Source organism: Salvelinus alpinus, chromosome 7 (assembly GCF_045679555.1).
Source record: "Salvelinus alpinus chromosome 7, SLU_Salpinus.1, whole genome shotgun sequence".
Taxonomy (NCBI): Eukaryota; Metazoa; Chordata; class Actinopteri; order Salmoniformes; family Salmonidae; genus Salvelinus; species Salvelinus alpinus.
In genome coordinates, this window is record NC_092092.1 from 63,021,942 (window position 1) to 63,042,498 (window position 20,557).

At 43.9% G+C, this 20,557-nt stretch overlaps 1 protein-coding gene across 1 annotated transcript in view; it reads left to right on the forward strand.

The window, feature by feature from the left end:
• The first annotated feature begins 1,620 nt into the window (after positions 1-1,620).
• The window catches only part of LOC139581456 (collagen alpha-1(XXIII) chain-like), a 255,802-nt gene continuing 236,865 nt past the window's right edge, over positions 1,621-20,557 (forward strand). The window contains exons 1-2 of the mRNA XM_071411243.1: positions 1,621-2,280; positions 5,410-5,479. Coding sequence (XP_071267344.1) covers positions 1,984-2,280; positions 5,410-5,479 — 367 coding nt within the window. The 5' untranslated portion in view covers positions 1,621-1,983. The remainder of the gene's footprint in view (positions 2,281-5,409; positions 5,480-20,557) is intronic.

A 20,557-nucleotide genomic window follows, 5' to 3' on the forward strand; every position in this document is an offset into this window, starting at 1 on the left:
TTGAATACCAAAAAAGTGACAGGTGCTAGGTTATAGTCTGCACATTATATGTTTCTCTGACCGCATATAAACTCAGCAAAAAAAGAAACATCCTCTCACTGTCAACTGCGTTTCTTTTCAGCAAACTTAACATGTGTAAATAGTTGTTTGAACATAACAATATTCAACAACTGAGACATAAACTGAACAAGTTCCACAGACATGTGACTAACAGAAATGGAATAATGTGTCCCTGAACAAAGGGGGGGGGGGGGGTAAAAGTCAAAAGTAACAGTCAGAATCTGTTGTGGCCGCCAGCTGCATTGAGTACTGCAGTGCATCTCTTCCTCATGGACTGCACCGGATTTGCCAATTCTTACTGTGAGATGTTTCCCCACTCTTCCACCAAGGCACCTGAAAGTCCCCGGACATTTCTGGGGGGAATGGCCCTAGCCCTCACCCTCCGATCCAACAGGTCCCAGACGTGCTCAATGGGATTGAGATCCAGGCTCTTCGCTGGCCATGGCAGAACATTGACATTCCTGTCTTGCAGGATATCATGCACAGAACGAGCAGTATGGCTGGTGGCATTGTCATGTTGGAGGGTCATGTCAGGATGAGCCTGCAGGAAGGGTACCACATGAGGGAGGAGGATGTCTTCCCTGTAACGCACAGCTTGAGATTGCCTGCAATGACAACAAGCTCAGTCCGATAATGCTGTGACACACCGCCCCAGACCATGACGGACCCTTCACCTCCAAATCAATCCCCCTCCAGAGTACAGGCCTCAGTGTAACGCTCATTCCTTCGACGATAAACGCAAATCCGACCATCACCCCTGGTGAGACAAAACCGCGACTCGTCAGTGAAGAGCACTTTTTGCCAGTCCTGTCCGCTCCAGCGACGGTGGGTTTGTGCCCATAGGCGACGTTGTTGCCGGTGATGTCTGGTGAGGATCTGCCTTACAACAGGCCTATAAGCCCTCAGTCCAGCCTCTCTCAGCTTATTGCGGACAGTCTGAGCACTGATGGAGGGATTGTGCGTTCCTAGTGTAACTTGGGCAGTTGTTGTTGCCATCCTGTACCTGTCCCGCAGGTGTGATGTTCGGATGTACCGATCCTGTGCAGGTGTTGATACACTTGGTTTGCCACTGCGAGGGCGATCAGCTGTCTGTCCTGTCTCCCTGTAGTGCTGTCTTAGGCATCTCACAGTACGGACATTGCAATTTATTGCCCTGGCCACATCTGCAGTCCTCATGCATCCTTGCAGCATGCCTAAGGCACGTTCACGTAGATGAGCAGGGACCCTGGGCATCTTTTTTTGTGTTTTTTAGAGTCAGTAGAAATGCCTCTTTAGTGTCCTAAGTTTTCATAACTGTGACCTTAATTGCCTACCATCTATAATCTGTTAGTGTCTTAACGACATTCCACAAGGGGGATGTTCATTAATTGTTTATGGTTCATTGAACAAGCATGGGAAACAGTGTTTAAACTCTTCACAATGAAGATCTGTGAAGTTATTTGAATTTTTTTGAATTATGTTTGAAAGACAGGGTACTGAAAAAGGGACGTTTCTTTTTTTGCTGAGCTTATTATCTTCCTCTGTAGACTGCATCCCCACGTGGTCCACAGGGCGGGCGCATCTCAACTAGCTGAACATGCTACTTTTTTTAAAGAAGAAATGTGACTGTTGCCTAATTGCCCATCTCATCTATCCACTCTAGCAGAGGAACGAAACGACCTGGGATCGAGGACGCAACTTATCTGGTCTGCATCCAGATTGCTCCCATCTGGGTCTGCCATATGCAAGCCACGCGAAACACGCATAACATTTCAGGCTGTTGTTCCAAGGCTAATTTCGGACACCGCTTTGAACCCGGTGCAGTGTTAGGGTGAGTTGAATGTGCAGCACCAGTACACTACAACTTTGACAGAGTTCAGTTACTAAATGCGCATATTGATCAATTCACCAATACCATTTGTTTTCTAACTGGGAGTTAAAGTTATGGATTCAAAAGTGGATAACAGGGAGAGCAAGGCAGCGCTCCGTCCATGCGTGCCCAGGTCCCTTCTCATGCGCTGTCTGGTGGGGTTCCCTACGGTGGTGTGTTTCATGTTGTCCGTGAGCTCCATAGCCGTGTGCCTGCTCATGAGCTTAAAGACTTACCAACTGGAGAACCGACTGCATGCGCTGGAGATGGAGAAAAACACAGTGTTCAACCCGCCGGAGAGCGCCTTCATGCGCGAGGATGGGACTGTAATACCGACGCTGAGGAGATCTATCGAGACGCTACTGCAAGAGGTAGGCTACACACCGTTGTTTGGGGACATTTAAAATGTAACAGTGAACATATCAAAGTGTATTCCTATTGATTCATGAGTTTCCTGCTTGTATCCATACAGTTTATCCAGAGCAAATGCCGTGCGTAATGTTGCGTGCAATGACAGTAACATGACTGATATAGATTCCTCAGACGACGGACTGTATTGATCAATGCGCTGCTATGTGATGGATTCCTTCTGTCAGTTATTGCTTGATGAAAGATAACTGGTGTAAAGCTTGCAGATACCTACTGCCTGTCTGTGTGCTATGACAGTAGCCTTTTACACTACATCTCTTTGGACAAAGCTGTTAGATAGCCTATCTCTCAAAAAGTTGCCTCTTGATAACTGAATAAGGACAGGTCATTGAAAACCAGGGGATTTTTTAAATGTTACATCCATTACTTACCTGAGCTGTTAAAATTATCATTATGTAATTACCTTAACTTTATTATATTCATAATACCAAGGTGTTATACAATGATAGATGCCTAAAGAGATTCATGTCCTTTTATAAGTCATAACAATAATGATTTGCCCCATATTACGTGCCACATTATTCACTAGTGTGTCTCATTGAATAGCGGTGGCTTTATTTAGTCTTCTTGTAACTAATCAATTCAAATACAATTTTATTTTTCAAATGCGCCGAATACAGTGAAATTCCTACTTACAAGCCCTTAACCAACAATGCAGTTTTAAGAAAAATAAGTGTTAAGTAAAAAATAGATAAGTAAAAAATAGAAAATAAAAGTAATAAAATATTAAACAGCAGCAGTAATATAACAACAGTGAGGCTATATACAAGGGGTACTGGTACAGAGTCATTGTGCGGGGGCACCGGTTAGTCTAGGTAATTGAGGTAATATGTAAGTGAGTTAAAGTGACTATGCATAGATAATAAACGGAGAGTAGCAGCAGCGTAAAAGAGGGGGGGGGGGGGGGCAATGCAAATAGTCTGGGTAGCCCTTTGATTAGCTGTTCAGGAGTCTTATGGATTGGGGGTAGAAGCTGTAAAGAAGCCTTTTGGACCTAGATTTGGCGCTCTGGTACCGCTTGCCGTGCGGTAGCAGAGAGAACAGTCTATAACTAGGGAGGTTGAAGTCTTTGACAATTTTTAGGGCCTTCGTCTGACACCGCCTGGTATAGAGGTCCTGGATGGGAGGAAGCTTGGCCCCAGTGATGTACTGGGCCGTACGCACTACCCTCTGTAGTGCCTTGCAGTCGGAGGCCGAGCAGTTGCCATACCAGGCGGTGATTCAACCAGTCATGATGCTCTCGATGGTGCAGCTGTAGAACCTTTTGAGGATCTGGGGACCCATGCCAAAACTTTTCAGTCTCCTGAGGGGGAATAGGCTTTGTTGTGCCCTCTTCACGACTGTCTTAGTGTGTTTGGACCATGATAGTTTGTTGGTGATGTGGACACCAAGGAACTTGAAGCTCTCAACCTGCTTCTCTAGAGCCCCGTTGATGAGAATGGGGGCGAGCTCGGTCCCCCTTTTCCTATAGTCCACAATCATCTCCTTTGTCTTGATCCCGTTGAGGGAGAGATTGTTTGTCCTGGCACCACACAGCCAGGTCTCTGACCTCCTCCCTATAGGCTGTCTCATTGTTGTAGGTGATCAGGCCTACTACTGTTGTGTCATCAGCAAACTTGATGATGGTGTTGGAGTCATGCCTGGCCATGCAGTCATGGTTGAACAGGGAGTACAGGAGGTGACTGAGCACGCACCCCTGATGGGCCCCCGTGTTGAGGTTCAGCGTGGCAGATGTGTTGTTACCTACCCTTACCACTTGGGGGCGGCCCGTCAGGAAGTCCAGGATCTAGTTGCAGAGGGAGGTGTTTAGTCCCAGGTTCCTTAGCTTAGTGATGAGATTTGAGTGCGCTATGGTGTTGAACACTGAGCTGTAGTAAACTAATAGCATTCTCACGTAGGTGTTCCTTTTGTCCAGGTGGGAAAGGGCAGTGTGGAGTGCGATTGAGATTGCGTCATCTGTGGATCTGTTGGGGCAGTATGCGAATTGGAGTGGGTCTTGGGTTTCTGGGATAATGGTGTTGATGTGAGCCATGACCAGCCTTTCAAAGCAATTCATGGCTACAGACATGAGTGCAAAGGGTTGGTAATCATTTAGGCAGGTTACCTTAGTGTTCTTGGGCACAGGGACTATGGTGGTCTGCTTGAAACATGTTGGTATTACGGTCAGGGACAGGTTGAAAATGTCAGTGAAGACACTTGCCAGTTGGTCAGCGCATGCTCGGAGTACACATCCTGGTAATCCATTTTGCCCTGCGGTCTTGTGAATGTTGACCTGTTTAAAGGTCTTACTCACATCGGCTATGGAGAGCGTAATCACACTGTCACCCAGCTCTCATGCATGTTTCACTGTTACTTGCCTCGACGCGAGCATAGAAGTTATTTAGCTCTTCTGGTAGGCTAGTGTCACTGGGTAGCTCGCGGCTATGCTTCCCTTTGTAGTCTGTAATAGTTTGCAAGCCCTGCCACATCCAACGAGCGTCGGAGCCGGTGTAATACAATTCAATCTTAGTCTTGTATTGAAGCTTTGCCTGTGATGGTTTGTCGGAGGGCGTAGCGGGATTTCTTATAAGCTAGAGTTCCGCTCCTTGAAAGCGGCAGCTCTACCCTTTAGCTCAGTGCGGATGTTGCCTGTAATGCATGGCTTCTGGTTGGGGTATGTACGTACGGTCACTGTGGGGACGACGTCATCGATGCACTTATTAATGAAGCCGGTGACTGATGTGGTAAACTCCTCAATGCCATCGGAAGAAACCCGGAACATATTCCAGTCTGTGCTAGCAAACAGTCCTGTAGCTTAGCATCTGCTTCATCTGGCCACTTTTTTATTGACCCGAGTCACTGGTGCTTCCTGCTTTAGTTTTTGCTTGTAAGCAGGAATCAGGAGGATAGAATTATGGTCAGATTTGCCAAATGGAGGGTGAGGGAGAACTATCAACTGGCTTAAGTCAAACCAACTGGAATGTGCAGTAATCCTCAATCCTGGGCTTCACTTTCCCCTATAAGTCTGATATATGAATGTTTCTACATAAAGTTTGCGTTGTTTCAGAGCCTCACTCTCTCTCTCTCTCCAGAGACTGAGTGAAGTGATGCCCAAGCTGCGCATGGCGAGGGAAATCCCACAAGAGTGTTCCTGCCCACCAGGTATGTCTCTTTCTTCTCTCCTATTGGCTCGTGGTTAGATCATGTTCAACAAAGCCTCTATGCACGCAACACATGAACATCGCATGAACATCACATGAACGTCACATGTATTCAAACACACTCACACAGACATGCGCTCACACACATGCTGGACCGTTTTACACTAGTGTCGGTTAATGCTGGGTTGGCTATGTGTAGAAGGAATCCAGAAGAGTGCGTTGAGCTCTCTCTACCACCAGTAGTTAACAACATCCCAAGTTTCCCAGAGGTGTGTATTCAGTGTAAAGGATTGGTGTTGTTAAGCCTGTAGGCATTTGATTAGGATCCCAATTCCTGTTGCAAAAGCAGCAGCTACACCTCCTGGGGTCCACAAAACATGACACAATACAGAACATGAATAGACAAGAACAGGACAGAACTACATCAATTGAAAAATAAATACAAAAAGGCACACATAGCCTAGATATCAATACCAATACATACACACAAACTATCTAGGTCATATAGGGGGGGGGGGGGGGGGGGCGTTGTGCCGTGAGGTGTTGCTTTATCTGTTTTTTGAAACCAGTTTTGCTGTTCTTTTGAGCAATATGAGATGGTACGGAGTTCCATGCAATAATGACTCTATATAATACTGTACACTTTCTTGAATTTGTTCTGGATTTGGCGACTGTGAAAAGACCCCTGGTGGCATGTCTGGTGGGATAAGTGTGTGTGTCAGAGCCGTGTGTAAGTTGACTATGCAAACAATTTGGGATTTTCAACACATTAATGTTTCTTATAAAAAGAAAGAAGTGATGCAGTCAGTCTCTCCTCAACTCTTAGCCAGGAGAGACTGGTATGCATAGTATTTATATCAGCACTCTGATTACAATGAAGAGCAAGACATGCCACTCTGTTCTGGGCCAGCTGCAGCCTATCTAGGTCTTTCCTTGCAGCACTCGACCGGACAATAATGAAGATAAGACAAAACTAGAACCTGCGGACTTGCTTTTTGGAGTGTGGTGTCAAAAAAGCAGAGCATATCTTTCTTACGGACAGACCGCTCCCCATCAACCATTGAATCTATATGTTTTGACCATGACAGTTTACAATCTAAGGTAAACTGCTCTTAGTTTTAGACATGTTCAGGACCAGTTTATTACTGACCACCCATTCCAAAATTGCAACTCTTTCTTAAGCGTTTCAGTGACTACATTTAGCTGTGGTTGCTGATGCATATATTGTTGAATCATCAGCATACATGGACACACAGGCTTTGTTTAATGCCAGTGGCAGGTCATTGGTAAAAATAAAAATGACTAGAGGGCCTAGAGAGCTGCCCTGCGGTACACCACACTTTACATGTTTGACATTAGAGAAGCTTCCGTTAAAGAAAACCCTTTGAGTTCAATTAGATAGATAGTTCTGAATCTCAGAGGGACCAGACTGGGACAGAGTTAGGGAGAGGGGCTCAGAGGGACCAGACTGGGACAGAGTTAGGGAGAGGGGCTCAGAGGGACCAGACTGGGACAGGGTTAGGGAGAGGGGCTCAGAGGGACCAGACTGGGACAGGGTTAGGGAGAGGGGCTCAGAGGGACCAGACTGGGACAGGTTTAGGGAGAGGGGCTCAGAGGGAGAGTGTGTGATAAATACCCCTCAGATTGGTTGATGTCTCTGGGATGACCAGGGTGAATTGTGTTGATGGTCTGGAGGGTGTAAAACAGGGAGATACACACAAACACGTAGGCACACATACCGACAGATTATTATTATTATTAAACACAGACACACAAACGCGACCAGTCGTCGGCTATTCATGCATTTCTCTAATCGTAACTGATGAGTAATCCTGGAAGTTCCCTGTTTTGGGGGAAATTCAAGTTTCAGTATTTGCCATGCATGTTTCCTCTGCTGTAGGACCCAGTTTGATAATGTGCGAACATGACTGACTGTTCCCTTGAAGTTGTTACTTATCTAATCGTTGACACTAGAGCTTTTCCTCTGAACTTGTGAAGTACAGAGCAGGGTCCTAATTCACCATGACTGAGAAAGCCCCTGGCTTTGAGGCGGAGTAATATAGAAGGATGTGTGTGTGTGTGTGTGTGTGTGTGTGTGTGTGTGTGTGTGTGTGTGTGTGTGTGTGTGTGCGCATGCATGCATGCATGCAGGGCGATTTTCTTGCTGTAGTTTTCTTTCTGTAGTTGGATGGCTCTTGTCTCCTCTGTCGCCAGCCTGGTTTCTACTGACCCTGTGGGAATGGCAGAGGTTCCAGAACAGGTGAAAGCGTTCACATGCCGGAATGTCTGGAGCACCTTCAAAAACATTCCAGGTCCACGGGTGGCTCTGCTGCGTACTTGGTCCCTGGCAAGGCATCGGTCCTGCTGTTGTTCCTCTCTGCTGTTTGTTGGATGCCTGTTCAATATGTACTCAATTAGGAGAGACAAAGCAGAAAGTCCTACTGTTTTACTTCTTATGTACATCATCTCAATGATTGTAGTATAGAGTGTTATAGTAACCTGGTCTTGTAAAAGTAATGTGATTACTCATGATTTTCATGTAATTAGGTTGCTATTGTATTATTTCAGATGTTTGGTTTTATTCTATAGTTCATTATACAAAATGACTGTGTAATCAATGTGGTTTCACTATGGTTGCTCTGGTTTCGGAATATATTCTGAATCTATTTAAAGATCTTAATTCTTTTCTCTATTTAGCCCTAAAGCATTGTGTTTGTACGTTCTTAGCCAAAATGTGAGTGTCTTAAATGCAACCAAACAGCCCTTAGCCACATTTTTACCATCTCTTAACAATTAGCCCGTCTTTGTCCAGAGTTGTTAAGTTAATTGGTCAGCTGATGTGTATATTTCAGAGGAATGTCAGCCAATGAGCATGGGGTTTGTTGAGTCCTCTGCTTTCTTAGTCTATTCTCACGGATTGACTTCAGTATTCAACGTTTGTCGGTTACGTTTAGGCATTAATTCCCATTGGAATGTTCATTTAAGGGTTAAGGTTTGGGATAGGGTGAAAACCAAAACATTTAAACTAGTGCCTAGCACTGGAATTGGACCTGCAATCCTCAGAGCCGGAGCTTGCGGCTTTCGCCCGCCCTCCATCCCCATCCACAACGCCTTAGCAAGCCGCAAGCCTACTTGATGGTAATAGTGCTCACCGTTGCTCCTAGTGGCCGGTTTTGAAGGCATCTCCCGCCGTCCTTGATCTGGTGGGTCCTGGCTGCTGTTCCCACACATGTACTGTGTACTGTATTTGATTAGTATATGTCACTGTGTGTATGCATGCTTGTAGACTGTGTGTGTGTGTGATTGTGTACCTGTGTGTGTGTGTCTGTGATTGTGTGCAGTGTGTGCTTGCATGCCTGTTTCCGTACCAGCGTGTATGTGTGTGTACATCAGAGCCCCCTGTATGTGTGTGAGTCAGTGAGTCTGTCTGTCGGTCCCTGGCCCTTTGAGGGGCTGAAACGATCTCTGCACGGCTCTGTAAGTCGAGCCCCTCTCACTTTAGCACCCACGCTCGCCACCTGAAACCTAACACTCTCTCCGACCACAGCACACGCTGAGTCATTTCTGTGTGTGTGTGAGGTAATTCTGTCTCTGCAGCTATCTCCTCACCAAGGAGCTTATCCTCAGCAGTCTGCTCCACCGCCCCCTATGGGCTCCTGTAGGTATAACATTTAATTAATTGTGCCTTACCAATTAATAATGAAGGTTTAATAGCTGTTTTAGTAACATTATTTGAACGTGGATCTATGGTACTGACTGTAGTCACTCTGGGTGTAAGTGTGAGTGTGTCTGCAAAAAAATATAAATGCATTGTCATGCAATGTGGGGGGGCAGAAGTCTAGAAAAAACACGTGTGTCACTGCAGTGAAGGCAGGATCATGACACTGTTATACTCAGATACAGTGTCAGCCTAGGAGCTATAAGGCTCAAGCCAAGCATGTCACTCAGTCTGTCAGTTTAAGATGTTCAGGTGTTTGCAATTAACACTATCCATGCACACAACAGACACACACACACACACACAACACACACAAACACTTTTGCACTTTATGAAAGCCATGTGTAGTCTGTAGCAGAGTGAAGGGGACATCTCTGTATTTGGCATGAAAGCCCTTTTAAAACTTCTCTGGGATATGTGGGACGGTAGCGTCCCACCTAACCAACAGCCAGTGAAATTGCAGGGTGCCAAATTCAAAACAACAGAAATCTCATAATTCAAATTCCTCAAACATATAAGTATTATACACCATTTTAAAGATAAACTTCTTGTTAATCGAGCCAAAGTGTCTGATTTCAAAAAGGATTTACGGTGAAAGCAGACCTTGCGATTATGTTAGGTCAGTACATAGCCACAGAAAACACATCCATTTTTCCAGCCAAAGAGAGGAGTAACAAAAAGCAGAAATAGAGTTAAAATGAATCACTAACCTTTGATGATCTTCATCAGATGACACTCATTGTCACGTTCGTTGTAACATTTAAGTGAGGAGGACCAAGGCGCAGCGTGATAACAATACATTCTTCTTATTTATTGGAAGACAAAACTAAACGAACACTATACAAACTAATCAAAACAACAAACAGACGAACGTGAAGCTATACAAACAATAAGTGCAGACACTGGCAACTTACACATAGACATTGACAATCACCCACCAACTACCTAATGACTATGGCTGCCTAAATATGGCTCCCAATCAGAGACAACGATAGACAGCTGTCTCTAATTGAGAACCAATCTAGGCAACCATAGACATACATACACCTAGACTAAACACTGCCCCATAAACATACAAAAAACCCTAGACAATACAAAACACATACATCCCCCATGTCACACCCTGGCCTAACTAAAATAATAAAGAAAACAAAGATAACTAAGGCCAGGGCGTGACACTCATGGGACTTCATGTTACACCATACATGTATGTTTTGTTCGGTAAAATTCATATTTATATCCAAAAATCGGAGTTTAGGCGGGACGCTACTGTCTCACTTGGCCAAAAGCCAGAGAAAATGCAGCGCGCCAAATTCAAATAAAATACTATAAAAATCTAACTTTCATTAAATCACACATGAAAAATACCAAATTAAAGCTACACTGGTTGTGAATCCAGCCAACATGTCAGAATTCAAATAGGCTTTTCGGCGAAAGTAAACAATGCTTTTTTCTGAGGATAGCAACATTGTAAACAAAGAGAGAGAAGTATATTTCAACCCTGCAGGCGCGACACAAAACGCAGAAATAAAAATATAATTCATGCCTTACCTTTGACGAGCTTCTGTTGTTGGCACTCCAATATGTCCCATAAACATCACAAATGGTCCCTTTGTTCGATTAATTCCGTCGATATATATCCAGAATGTCCATTTATTTAGCGCGTTTGATCCAGAAAAACACCGGTTCCAACTTGCTCAAACGTGGCTACAAAATATCTCAAAGGTTACCTGTAAACTTTGCCAAAACATTTCAAACTACTTTTGTAATACAACTTTAGGTATTTTTTTAACGTAAATAATTGATCAAATTGAAGACGGGATGATCTGTGTTCAATACAGGATTAAAACAAACTGTAGCATGCTTTCTGGTTACGCGCCTCAAACAAGAAGTACACTTCACTCGACTCTCGTTCTGAACAGGGATACTTCTTCATTACACAAAGGAAAAACCCTCAACCAATTTCTCAAGACTGTTGACATCCAGTGGAAGCGGTAGGAACTGCAAGAAGGTCAATTAGAAATCCGGATTCCCAATGAATATCCATTGAAAAGAAAGTGACCTCAAAAAAAAAATTATGAATGGTTTGTCCTCGGGGTTTCGCCTGCTAAATAAGTTCTGTTATACACACAGACATGATTCAAACAGTTTTAGAAAATTCAGAGTGTTTTCTATCCAAATCTACTAATACTATGCATATCTTATCTTCTGGGGATGAGTAGCTGGCAGTTGAATTTGGGTATGCTTTTCATCCAAACGTGAAAATGCTGCCCCCCATCCTAGAGAAGTTTAACAGCCGTGGTATCAGTGGCAGTTCTAGCTTGTATGGCTACCTGGGCGAACACCCACTTCAGTGCTTTATTTATTTGGTAGCATTTCGTAGTGTGACTGATTTTACTAATTGCAATCGTACTGTACAAAGTTATGGGTGCGCTATTTGATAGAGTCCCTCGCTCCCCCTACCTCGTGCTTCCAGTGGGGAGACCGGAGGTCAACCTACCCCCGCCCCCCTCTCCATCTCGTACTTCTAAGTGGGAGACCTTCCCAGGCAGTAGCCTGCCTAACTCACAAACTAGAATCAGGGCGCCCACTCCGACAAGGTTAATTGACCCACAGTCCCACACGGTGACATGATATCATTGACGTGACGTGCAAATGCGCGATAGAAAACCGATCGAATGTCACCATTCCAAAAAGTTTTGTGCGGGCGCCCCTGGGCGGCTGCCCATGTCGCCTATACCTAAATCTGCCACTGCATGGTATATAGGTTAGGGGCACCCACAAATATGAAAGCCCTTTTAACAGCCGTGGTACATAGGTTAGGGGCACCCACCCAAATATATATACAGTACATGTCAACCGCACCCATTGTTAAAAGGGCCTAGCTAGGTCCCCTAACCCCCCCCAACCTCATGGAGAGCTTACTCTACTGAAGTATGTGTGTGTGTTTGTGCGTACGTCCCTGCATATGTGCGTGTCAGAGGTTAGAACAGTTGCTGTGCGATCAGATCAGATTTAATCAGATAAGGGCTCTGTAACACTTCATTAGAGAGAGGGAAAGCAGACCAGTCTCACTCAACCTCCAGCCCTGGAGAGACAGGTAGAGTAGGGACTCTCCCAACCCAGCCTCCTCCTACTCAGGCCTGGTTAAGAGTTGGGGCTGGCCAGCCAGGAGAACCAGGGAGGATGGAGGAGGAGAAGACAGGGCTGGCCAGCCAGGAGAACCAGGGAGGATGGAGGAGGAGAAGACAGGGCTGGCCAGCCAGGAGAACCAGGGAGGATGGAGGAGGAGAAGACAGGGCTGGCCAGCCAGGAGAACAAGGGAGGATAGAGGAGGAGAAGACCGGGCTGGCCAGCCTGTGTAGAACCACACTTGATCTAACACCCTCCCTAGGGCTGCGTTTGATTTTAAAGCCATAATAAAACAGACTGTAAGGTTCATATACAACGCCACCGCCACAGGGCCCTATAAGTATTACTAATGACCTTTTAAACAATCCAAAACTAAGCTCAGGAAATGTGGTAGAGGGGGGGGGGGGGGGGGTTTGGTCAGAGAGACCAGAGGGAGTAGGGGTGAGGGGGGGACTGACGTCCTTCTCTGCCAGGTGGGGTGAAAAGACATGTTTGTGTATGTGTGATGGGGGCTTCACTGAACCCTGGGTGGTATATGCGCACACACAGACACACAGACACACGCACAGACGCCCAGACACACATACACCACACTCGGGCCCTTTTACCTCCTTGTCTCTCATCGGCCATCTTATTAAAGTTAGCTTTGTAAAACCACCCTGTTTAGAGCTGGTCTGACTCGCACATTCTTCCCTTTGAAAAATAAACAGCTGGATGCAGGCAGGCCACAGTGCAGCCCGAGGAGGACCACGGGACCCCAGGAGAGAGGACCCTCTCATGCCCATAGAAATAGAATGAATAGAACGGGCTTGGGACCTCTAACCCTGCCACTGTACAGCACACACAGCCCATGGTTAGTGTGACACACACACACACAGTTCTGCACATGCTAATCCTGGCTGTTAGAAAACACTCCAGAATGGGAGTAAAGTGGTAATAATGGCTGTAAAGTGGTGCTATTGGCTGTAATGTGGTAAAGTGGTGATATTGGCTGTAATGTGGTAAAGTGGTGATATTGGCTGTAATCCGTTGAATCCTGTAAATGATTAACTGCTGGGATTGGATTGATAAAGTGAAAATGAATGGGATATGTCTGTGAGACATTATGTGTGTGCATGTGTTCATATTTAAAGTGGAACTGACAGCATTTTAGAAACATGAAATCTTATTCAAATCTGTTCGTTTACACCCCCAGGAAGAATATGACGACACCTTTAGTATTGGAGAATTATTATTTATCATGCATTGAACTGCATCCATCTACTTACTGTATTCTGCCAACAATTCTTTACTGTATGTCATGGAAGTTTGAGTCAAATATAACCTATTTTTAAAACCTCTTATAAAGTTGGTTTGAAGCGTAAACTGGGAATTTGATATTTTTAACAGATATTACGGTTGTCTGTTTGCTTCATATCTGCAAAGTAGTTAAGACGCTGTCAGTTCCACTTTAAACAACTGGCTTATATTGGTATTTACCTTAGATGTCTGGCAGTAAACTGTCAGGAAAAGACCGTGAAGATCTCCTTCCACAGAGACCGTGAAGCTCTCCTTCCACAGAGACCGTGAAGATCTCCTTCCACAGAGACCGTGAAGATCTCCTTCCACAGAGACAGTGAAGTTCTCCTTCCACAGAGACCGTGAAGTTCTCCTTCCACAGAGACCGTGAAGCTCTCCTTCCACAGAGACCGTGAAGCTCTCCTTCCACAGAGACCGTGAAGCTCTCCTTCCACAGAGACCGTGAAGCTCTCCTTCCACAGAGACCGTGAAGTTCTCATTCCACAGAGTCCCATGCAGCAACTGAGCAACAACAGCAACACAAACGTATGTTTGACTTAAAGGTCCAGTATATTGCAGCTTTGTGGGCGAGCCGACCAAATTCTAATTGAAAGCAAGTCTCTTTCAAACCAAGTAGATCTGTTCTATGTGCACTATTTCTATGCTTTTTTTGTTGAGCGTTGTTTTTACAAGCATCTCTCCAAGAGGAAGTGGAGACATGAGGTAGAGAGGAAGTGGAGACGCGAGGTAGAGCGATGACTGAGATGTCTTTACAAGGTTATCTCCCACTCTGAACCTACCATAATGTAGAGAGTGGATAATAAACATGGCATCATTCTCCAACCTTGCTCTTATTTCCCTCCGTTTTCCCCTATTCTTCAGGATTTCTGATTATTCTAGCAATGGCTACAGAAGGTAAGCCAACGTACAGTATAATGCAGGTCCCATATGTTTTGATATACCTGCACCGCCATCTGGAGCAGCATAGCGTATGCTGACTTTCTTCCTTTATTCCTAGTATTTAGTTTGGAAATATAGGATATTTCTCACAGTGCCCTTATTACTGCACTAAACCCAGTCAGTCTCAGCCCAGCTCACAGTGGAGTCCATAGTATAGTATGTATGCGTCCCAAATGGCACCCCATTCCCTATGTAGTGCACTGCTTTTGACCAAAGCCTATAGGGTGCTTGTCAATAGTAGTGCACTAGGGCAGTTGTTCCCAAACTTTCTGTAGTTCTGTACCCCTTCAAACATTCAACCTCCAGCTGCGGACCCCCTCTAGCACCAGGATCAGCGTACTCTCAAATGTTGTTTTTTGCCATCATTGTAAACCTGCCACACACACACTATGCGATACATTTATTAAACATAAGAATGAGTGTGTTTTTGTCACAACCCGGCTCATGAGAAGTGACAAAGAGCTCTTATAGAACCAGGGCACAAATAATACTATAATAATAATCTGGCAGTGGCTTCTGATTAAATTACATTTTCACAGAACCGCTTGTTGCAATTTCTTTGAGTCTCTCTTGTTCAGATATCGGTAAGTGGACTGGAGGCAGGGCATGAAAGGGATAACGAATCCAGTTGTTTGTGTCGTCCGTTTCGGGAAAGTACCTGCTCACCCAGCTCACTCGGTGCTTTGCTATATCACATTTGACATTGTCCGTATACTTCTGTTCATTTGCACACAAAAAAATCATGCAATGATGGAAAGACCTGTGTAATGCAGACAGAAAAGAGCTACAACTTCTTAATCATAGCCTCAATTTTGTCCCGCACATTGAATATAGTTGCGGAGAGTCCCTATAATCCTAGATTCAGATCATTCAGGTGAGAAAAAACATCACCTCGTGTGAGAAACTCGTTATCATGCAAGCGGTCAGACAAGTATAAAATATGGTCAGTAAAGAAAACTTTAAGCTCGTATATCAATTCAAAAAACTTGTCAATACTTTGCCCCTTGATAACCAGTGCACTTCTGTATGTTGTAAAAGCGTTACATGGTCGCTGCCCATATCATTGCATAATGCAGAAAATACACAGAGAGTTCAGGGGCCTTTCTTTAACAAAGTTTACCATTTTCACTGTAGTTTCCAAAACATATTTCAAGCTGTCAAGCATTCCCTTGGCAGCAAGAGCCTCTCGGTGGATGCTGCAGTGTACCCAAGTGGCGTCGGGAGCAACTGCTTGCACGTGCGTTACCACTCCACAGCCACTCTTGTCATGGCTTTTGCGCCATCAGTACAGATACCAACACATCTTGACCACCAAAGTCCATTTGATGACACAAAGCTGTCCAGAACTTTAGAAATATCCTCTCGTGTTGTCCTGGTTTCCAGTGGTTTGCAGAAGAGGATGTCTTTGAACCACAATAAACGTAAAGGACATATACCAGGATCTGTGCCAGGCCCGCCACGTCTGTTGACTCATCCAGCTGTAACACATATAATTCACTGGCTTGTATTCGAAGCAGTAATTGTTTCAAAACATCTCCTGCCATGTCACTGATGCGTCGTGAACCAAGGTTGTTTGATGAAGTCATTGTCTGTATAGTTTTTTTGGCCTTTTCCCCCAGCATTGTCCCAGCCATATCCGTGGCAGCAGGAAGAATTAAGTCCTCCACAATAGTATGGGGCTTGCCTGTCCTAGCCACTTGGTAGCTCACCATATAAGACGCTTCTAGCCTCTTTTTATTAATGGTATCTGTTGCTTTTATACATGTCTTACTACTCAAAAGTAATCTTTATTCTCGCTCAAAAAACTCCCGTCACTTATTTGTCAAATTTTTATGTTTCGTTTCTAAATTTCTGTGCAATCGTGAAGGTTTCCCGCGAGAGAGTAACGGTTAATGTGATTGTTAAATATTTGACTAGGCTACCTGTATTTGACTTTGTGTTGTTATTTCGCTGGTAGCCTAGTGGTTAGAGTGTTGGACTTGTAACCAAAAGGTTGCAAGATCAAATCCCCGAGCTGACAAGGTAAAAATATGTTGTTCTGGCCCTGAGCAAGGCAGTTAACCCACTGTTCCTAGGCCGTCATTGAAAATAAGAATTTGTTCTTAACTGACTTGCCTAGATAAATAAAATAAAAAAATACTCAGGGCCGGAAAATAAACCTCACCCAAATGTATAGTCCCATTGGAAAATATAAATGTACTGTTTGAAAATGTGAAGAAAACTTTTTTTTTTCAAATGTACGCGTACCCCAGTTTGGGAATACCTGCACTCGGGAATAGGGTGACATTTGGGATTCAGACTATGTAGAGGCAGAACACTCTAATTCTCTATTCCGTTTCATTTTATCATAATAAACTCCCTAGTCCGTGCCGATGACAAGCATACCCATAACATGATGCAGGCACCACCATGTTTGATAATATGAGGAGTGGTACTCAGTGATGTGTTGTGTTGGATTTGCCCCAAATATAACATATTGTATTCAGGACATAAAGTTAATTTCTTTGCCACATTTCTTGCAGTTTTACTTTAGTGCTTTATTGCAAACATGATGCATGTTTTGGATTATTTGTATTCTGTATAGGCTTCCTTCTTTTGACTCTGTCAATTAGATTAGTATTGTGGAGTAACTACAATGTTGTTTATCCATCTTCAGTTTTCTCCTATCACAGCCGTTAAACTCTTTAACTGTTTTAAAGTCACCATTGTCTTCATGGTGAAATCCCTAAGCGGTTTCCTTCCTCTCTGGCAACTGAGTTAAGGACATCTGTATCTTTGTAGTGACTAGGTGTATTGATACACCATCCATAGTGTAATTAATAACATCACCGTGCTCAAAGGAATATTCCATGTCTGCTTTTTAAAATGTATACCCATCTACCAATAGGTGCCCTTCTTTGCGAGGCATTGGAAAATCTCCCTGGTCTTTGTGGTTGAATCTGTGTTTGAAATTCACTGCTCGACTGAGGGACCTTACAGAGATGGGATAGTCATTCAAAAATCATGTTAAACATTAATATTGCACACAGTCCATACAACTTAGTCCATACAACTTATTACAGAACTTGTTAAGCACATTTTTACTACTGAACTTATTTAGGCTTGCCATAACAAATGGATTGAATACTTATTGACACAAGACATTTCAGCTTTTAAATTTGTATTAGTTTGTACCAAAAAAATTAAACATGATTCCACTTTGACATTATGGGGTATTGTGTGTAGGCCAGTGACCCCAAAAAATCTAAATTGAATCCATTTTAAATTCAGGCTGTAAACACAACAAAATGTGGAAAAAGTCAAGGGGTGTGAATACTTTTTGAAGGCACTGGAAATGTGATGATCAAGTACTGCTATAAATGCTTGAACATTTTTGAGAAAGCAGAAGCAATGTTCCCATATATACGTAACAATGTCACATGGATATTTTAATGTCATTTAGAAAAACACTTTTTAGTGTTAAAATAGGTCTGTGTAGTGTGTACTCTTTGGCCAATTGTTTTCCTGAGTTAAAAGGTAAACATCTACAACCTAAAACAGCATAAAAATTAAAAAAAGATAAACAGAAAAATTTATTTAAAAATATATATATATATTTCACCTTTATTTAACCAGGTAAGCTAGTTGAGAACAAGTTCTCATTTACAACTGCGACCTGGCCAAGATAAAGCAAAGCAGTTCAACACATACAACAACACAGAGTTACACATGGAATAAACAAACATACAGTCAATAATACAGTAGAAAAAGTCTATATGCACTGTGTGCAAATGAGGTAGGATAAGGGAGGTAAGGCAATAAATAGGCCATGGTGGCGAAGTAATTACAATATAGCAATTAAACACTGGAATGGTAGATGGTGATGAGGTAGTTGGATGGGCTGTTTACAGATGGGCTATGTACAGGTACAGCTGCTCTGACAGCTGGTGCTTAAAGCTAGTGAGGGAGATTTGAGTCTCCATCTTCAGTGATTTTTGCAGTTCGTTCCAGTCATTGGCAGCAGAGAACTGGAAGGAAAGGCGGCCAAAGTAAGAATTGGCTTTGGGGGTGACCAGTGAGATATACCTGCTGGAGCGCGTGCTACGGGTGGGTGCTGCTATGTTGACCAGTGAGCTGAGATAAGGCGGAGCTTTACCTAGCAGAGACTTCTAGATGACCTGGAGCCAGTGAGTTTGGCGACTAGTATGAAGTGAGGGCCAGCCAACGAGAGCGTACAGGTCGCAGTGGTGGGTAGTATATGGGGCTTTGGTGACAAAACGGATGGCACTGTAATAGACTGCATCCAATTTGTTGAGTAGAGTGTTGGGGGCTATTTTGTAAATGACATCGCCGAAGTAGATGATCGGCAGGATGGTCAGTTTTACGAGGGTATGTTTGGCAGCATGAGTGAAGGATGCTTTGTTGCGAAATTGGAAGCCGATTCTAGATTTAACTTTGGATTGGAGATGCTTAATGTGAGTCTGGAAGGAGAGTTTACAGTCTAACCAGACACCTAGGTATTTGTAGTTGTCCACATATTCTAAGTCAGAACCTTCCAGAGTAGTGATGCTAGACGGGCGGGCAGGTGCGGGCGGGTGCGGGCAGCGATCGGTTGAAGAGCATGCATTTAGTTTGCTTTTTTTTACTAAAATAAAAGTAAAACACTTTATATTTCGATGGGGTTAAATGTGGAATGCCTGTCATTGGTCAAATGCACAGCCAACACTTCCTATCCCTTCAAAATACAAGTTCACCCTTCTAACATCATTCTATTAATCTACTATCTATTAAGTAATCTATTAATGCCAAGATAAAGTGATATTTCTCCATTTCTATTTCATATTTAAGATGATAAAATAGTGTTTATTGACCTATTAAAGAACTGCTGTTACTGTAAACGGATATGTCCTAGCCACCTAGTTAACCATTGGTAATCTGAGCATCGTAGACTGTGTCATTCTATTAATCTACTATCTATTAAGTCATCTATTAATAGCTAGTAAGTTGTCTATTAATGTCAGGATACATTTATATGTCTCAATTTCTATTTTTGATTTAAGATAGTCACAAAAATGTGTGTTTATTGACCCCCCAGACACACACTTCCCGTCAAATCCTTGCTTCCTCTGTCCTTGTTTCCTCCATTCCTCGCCTTTCAAAGCACATCGGAGGAGGAGGCCCAAGGGGAGGAACCTTCAATCCTCTCCCCCAATGTGCTTTGAGAAGGAGGTGAGGAATGAAGAAAACAAGGATAGAGGAAGCAAGGATTTTACAGCTAGTAACATTTTTAGAGTGTGAGTGAGTGAGTAGTGAGCCGTGATACCCAGGCCCTGTCCAGACACAAACCCTAGTCTGAGAGGGATTGATGGGTGGTGACATGGTGAGAGCTGCACATTACCCTCTGATAGTCTTGGTGGAGTTTTGGCCGTATTGCTTCCACGTGTCTAATCCTCTCAGATCTAGGGAGTGTCTAGGGAGTAGGGGCTAGGGGTTGTTTCCTTCATTCCTCATCTCCTTCTCAAAGCACATTGAGAAGGAGTGCTTTGAAAGAGAGGTGAGGAATGGAGGAAACAAGGATGGAGGAAGCAAGGATTTGACGGCAAGTGGGCGTGTGGGTAAAATGCAATATAAACATAAAGAAAACATAGTGATAGAATAGTCTGACTGCCTCTCTTTTTAATGCAGTGTGTGTGTGTGTGTGTGTGTGTGTGTGTGTGTGTGTGTGTGTGTGTGTGTGTGTGTGTGTGTGTGTGTGTGTGTGTGTGTGTGTGTGTGTGTGTGTGTGTGTGTGTGTGTGAGTGTGTGTGTGTGTGTGTGTGTGTGTGCGTCCAACCATTTTAAAGCTGTAAGTACCAACAGGGTTCCAATAGAATCCAGGCTGTATCACATCCGGCCGTGATTGGGAGACCCAAAGGGCGGCGGACAATTGGCCCAACGTTGTCCGGGTTTGGCCGGGGAAGGCCGTCGTTGTAAATAAGAATTTGTTCTTAACTGACTTGCCAAGTTAAATAA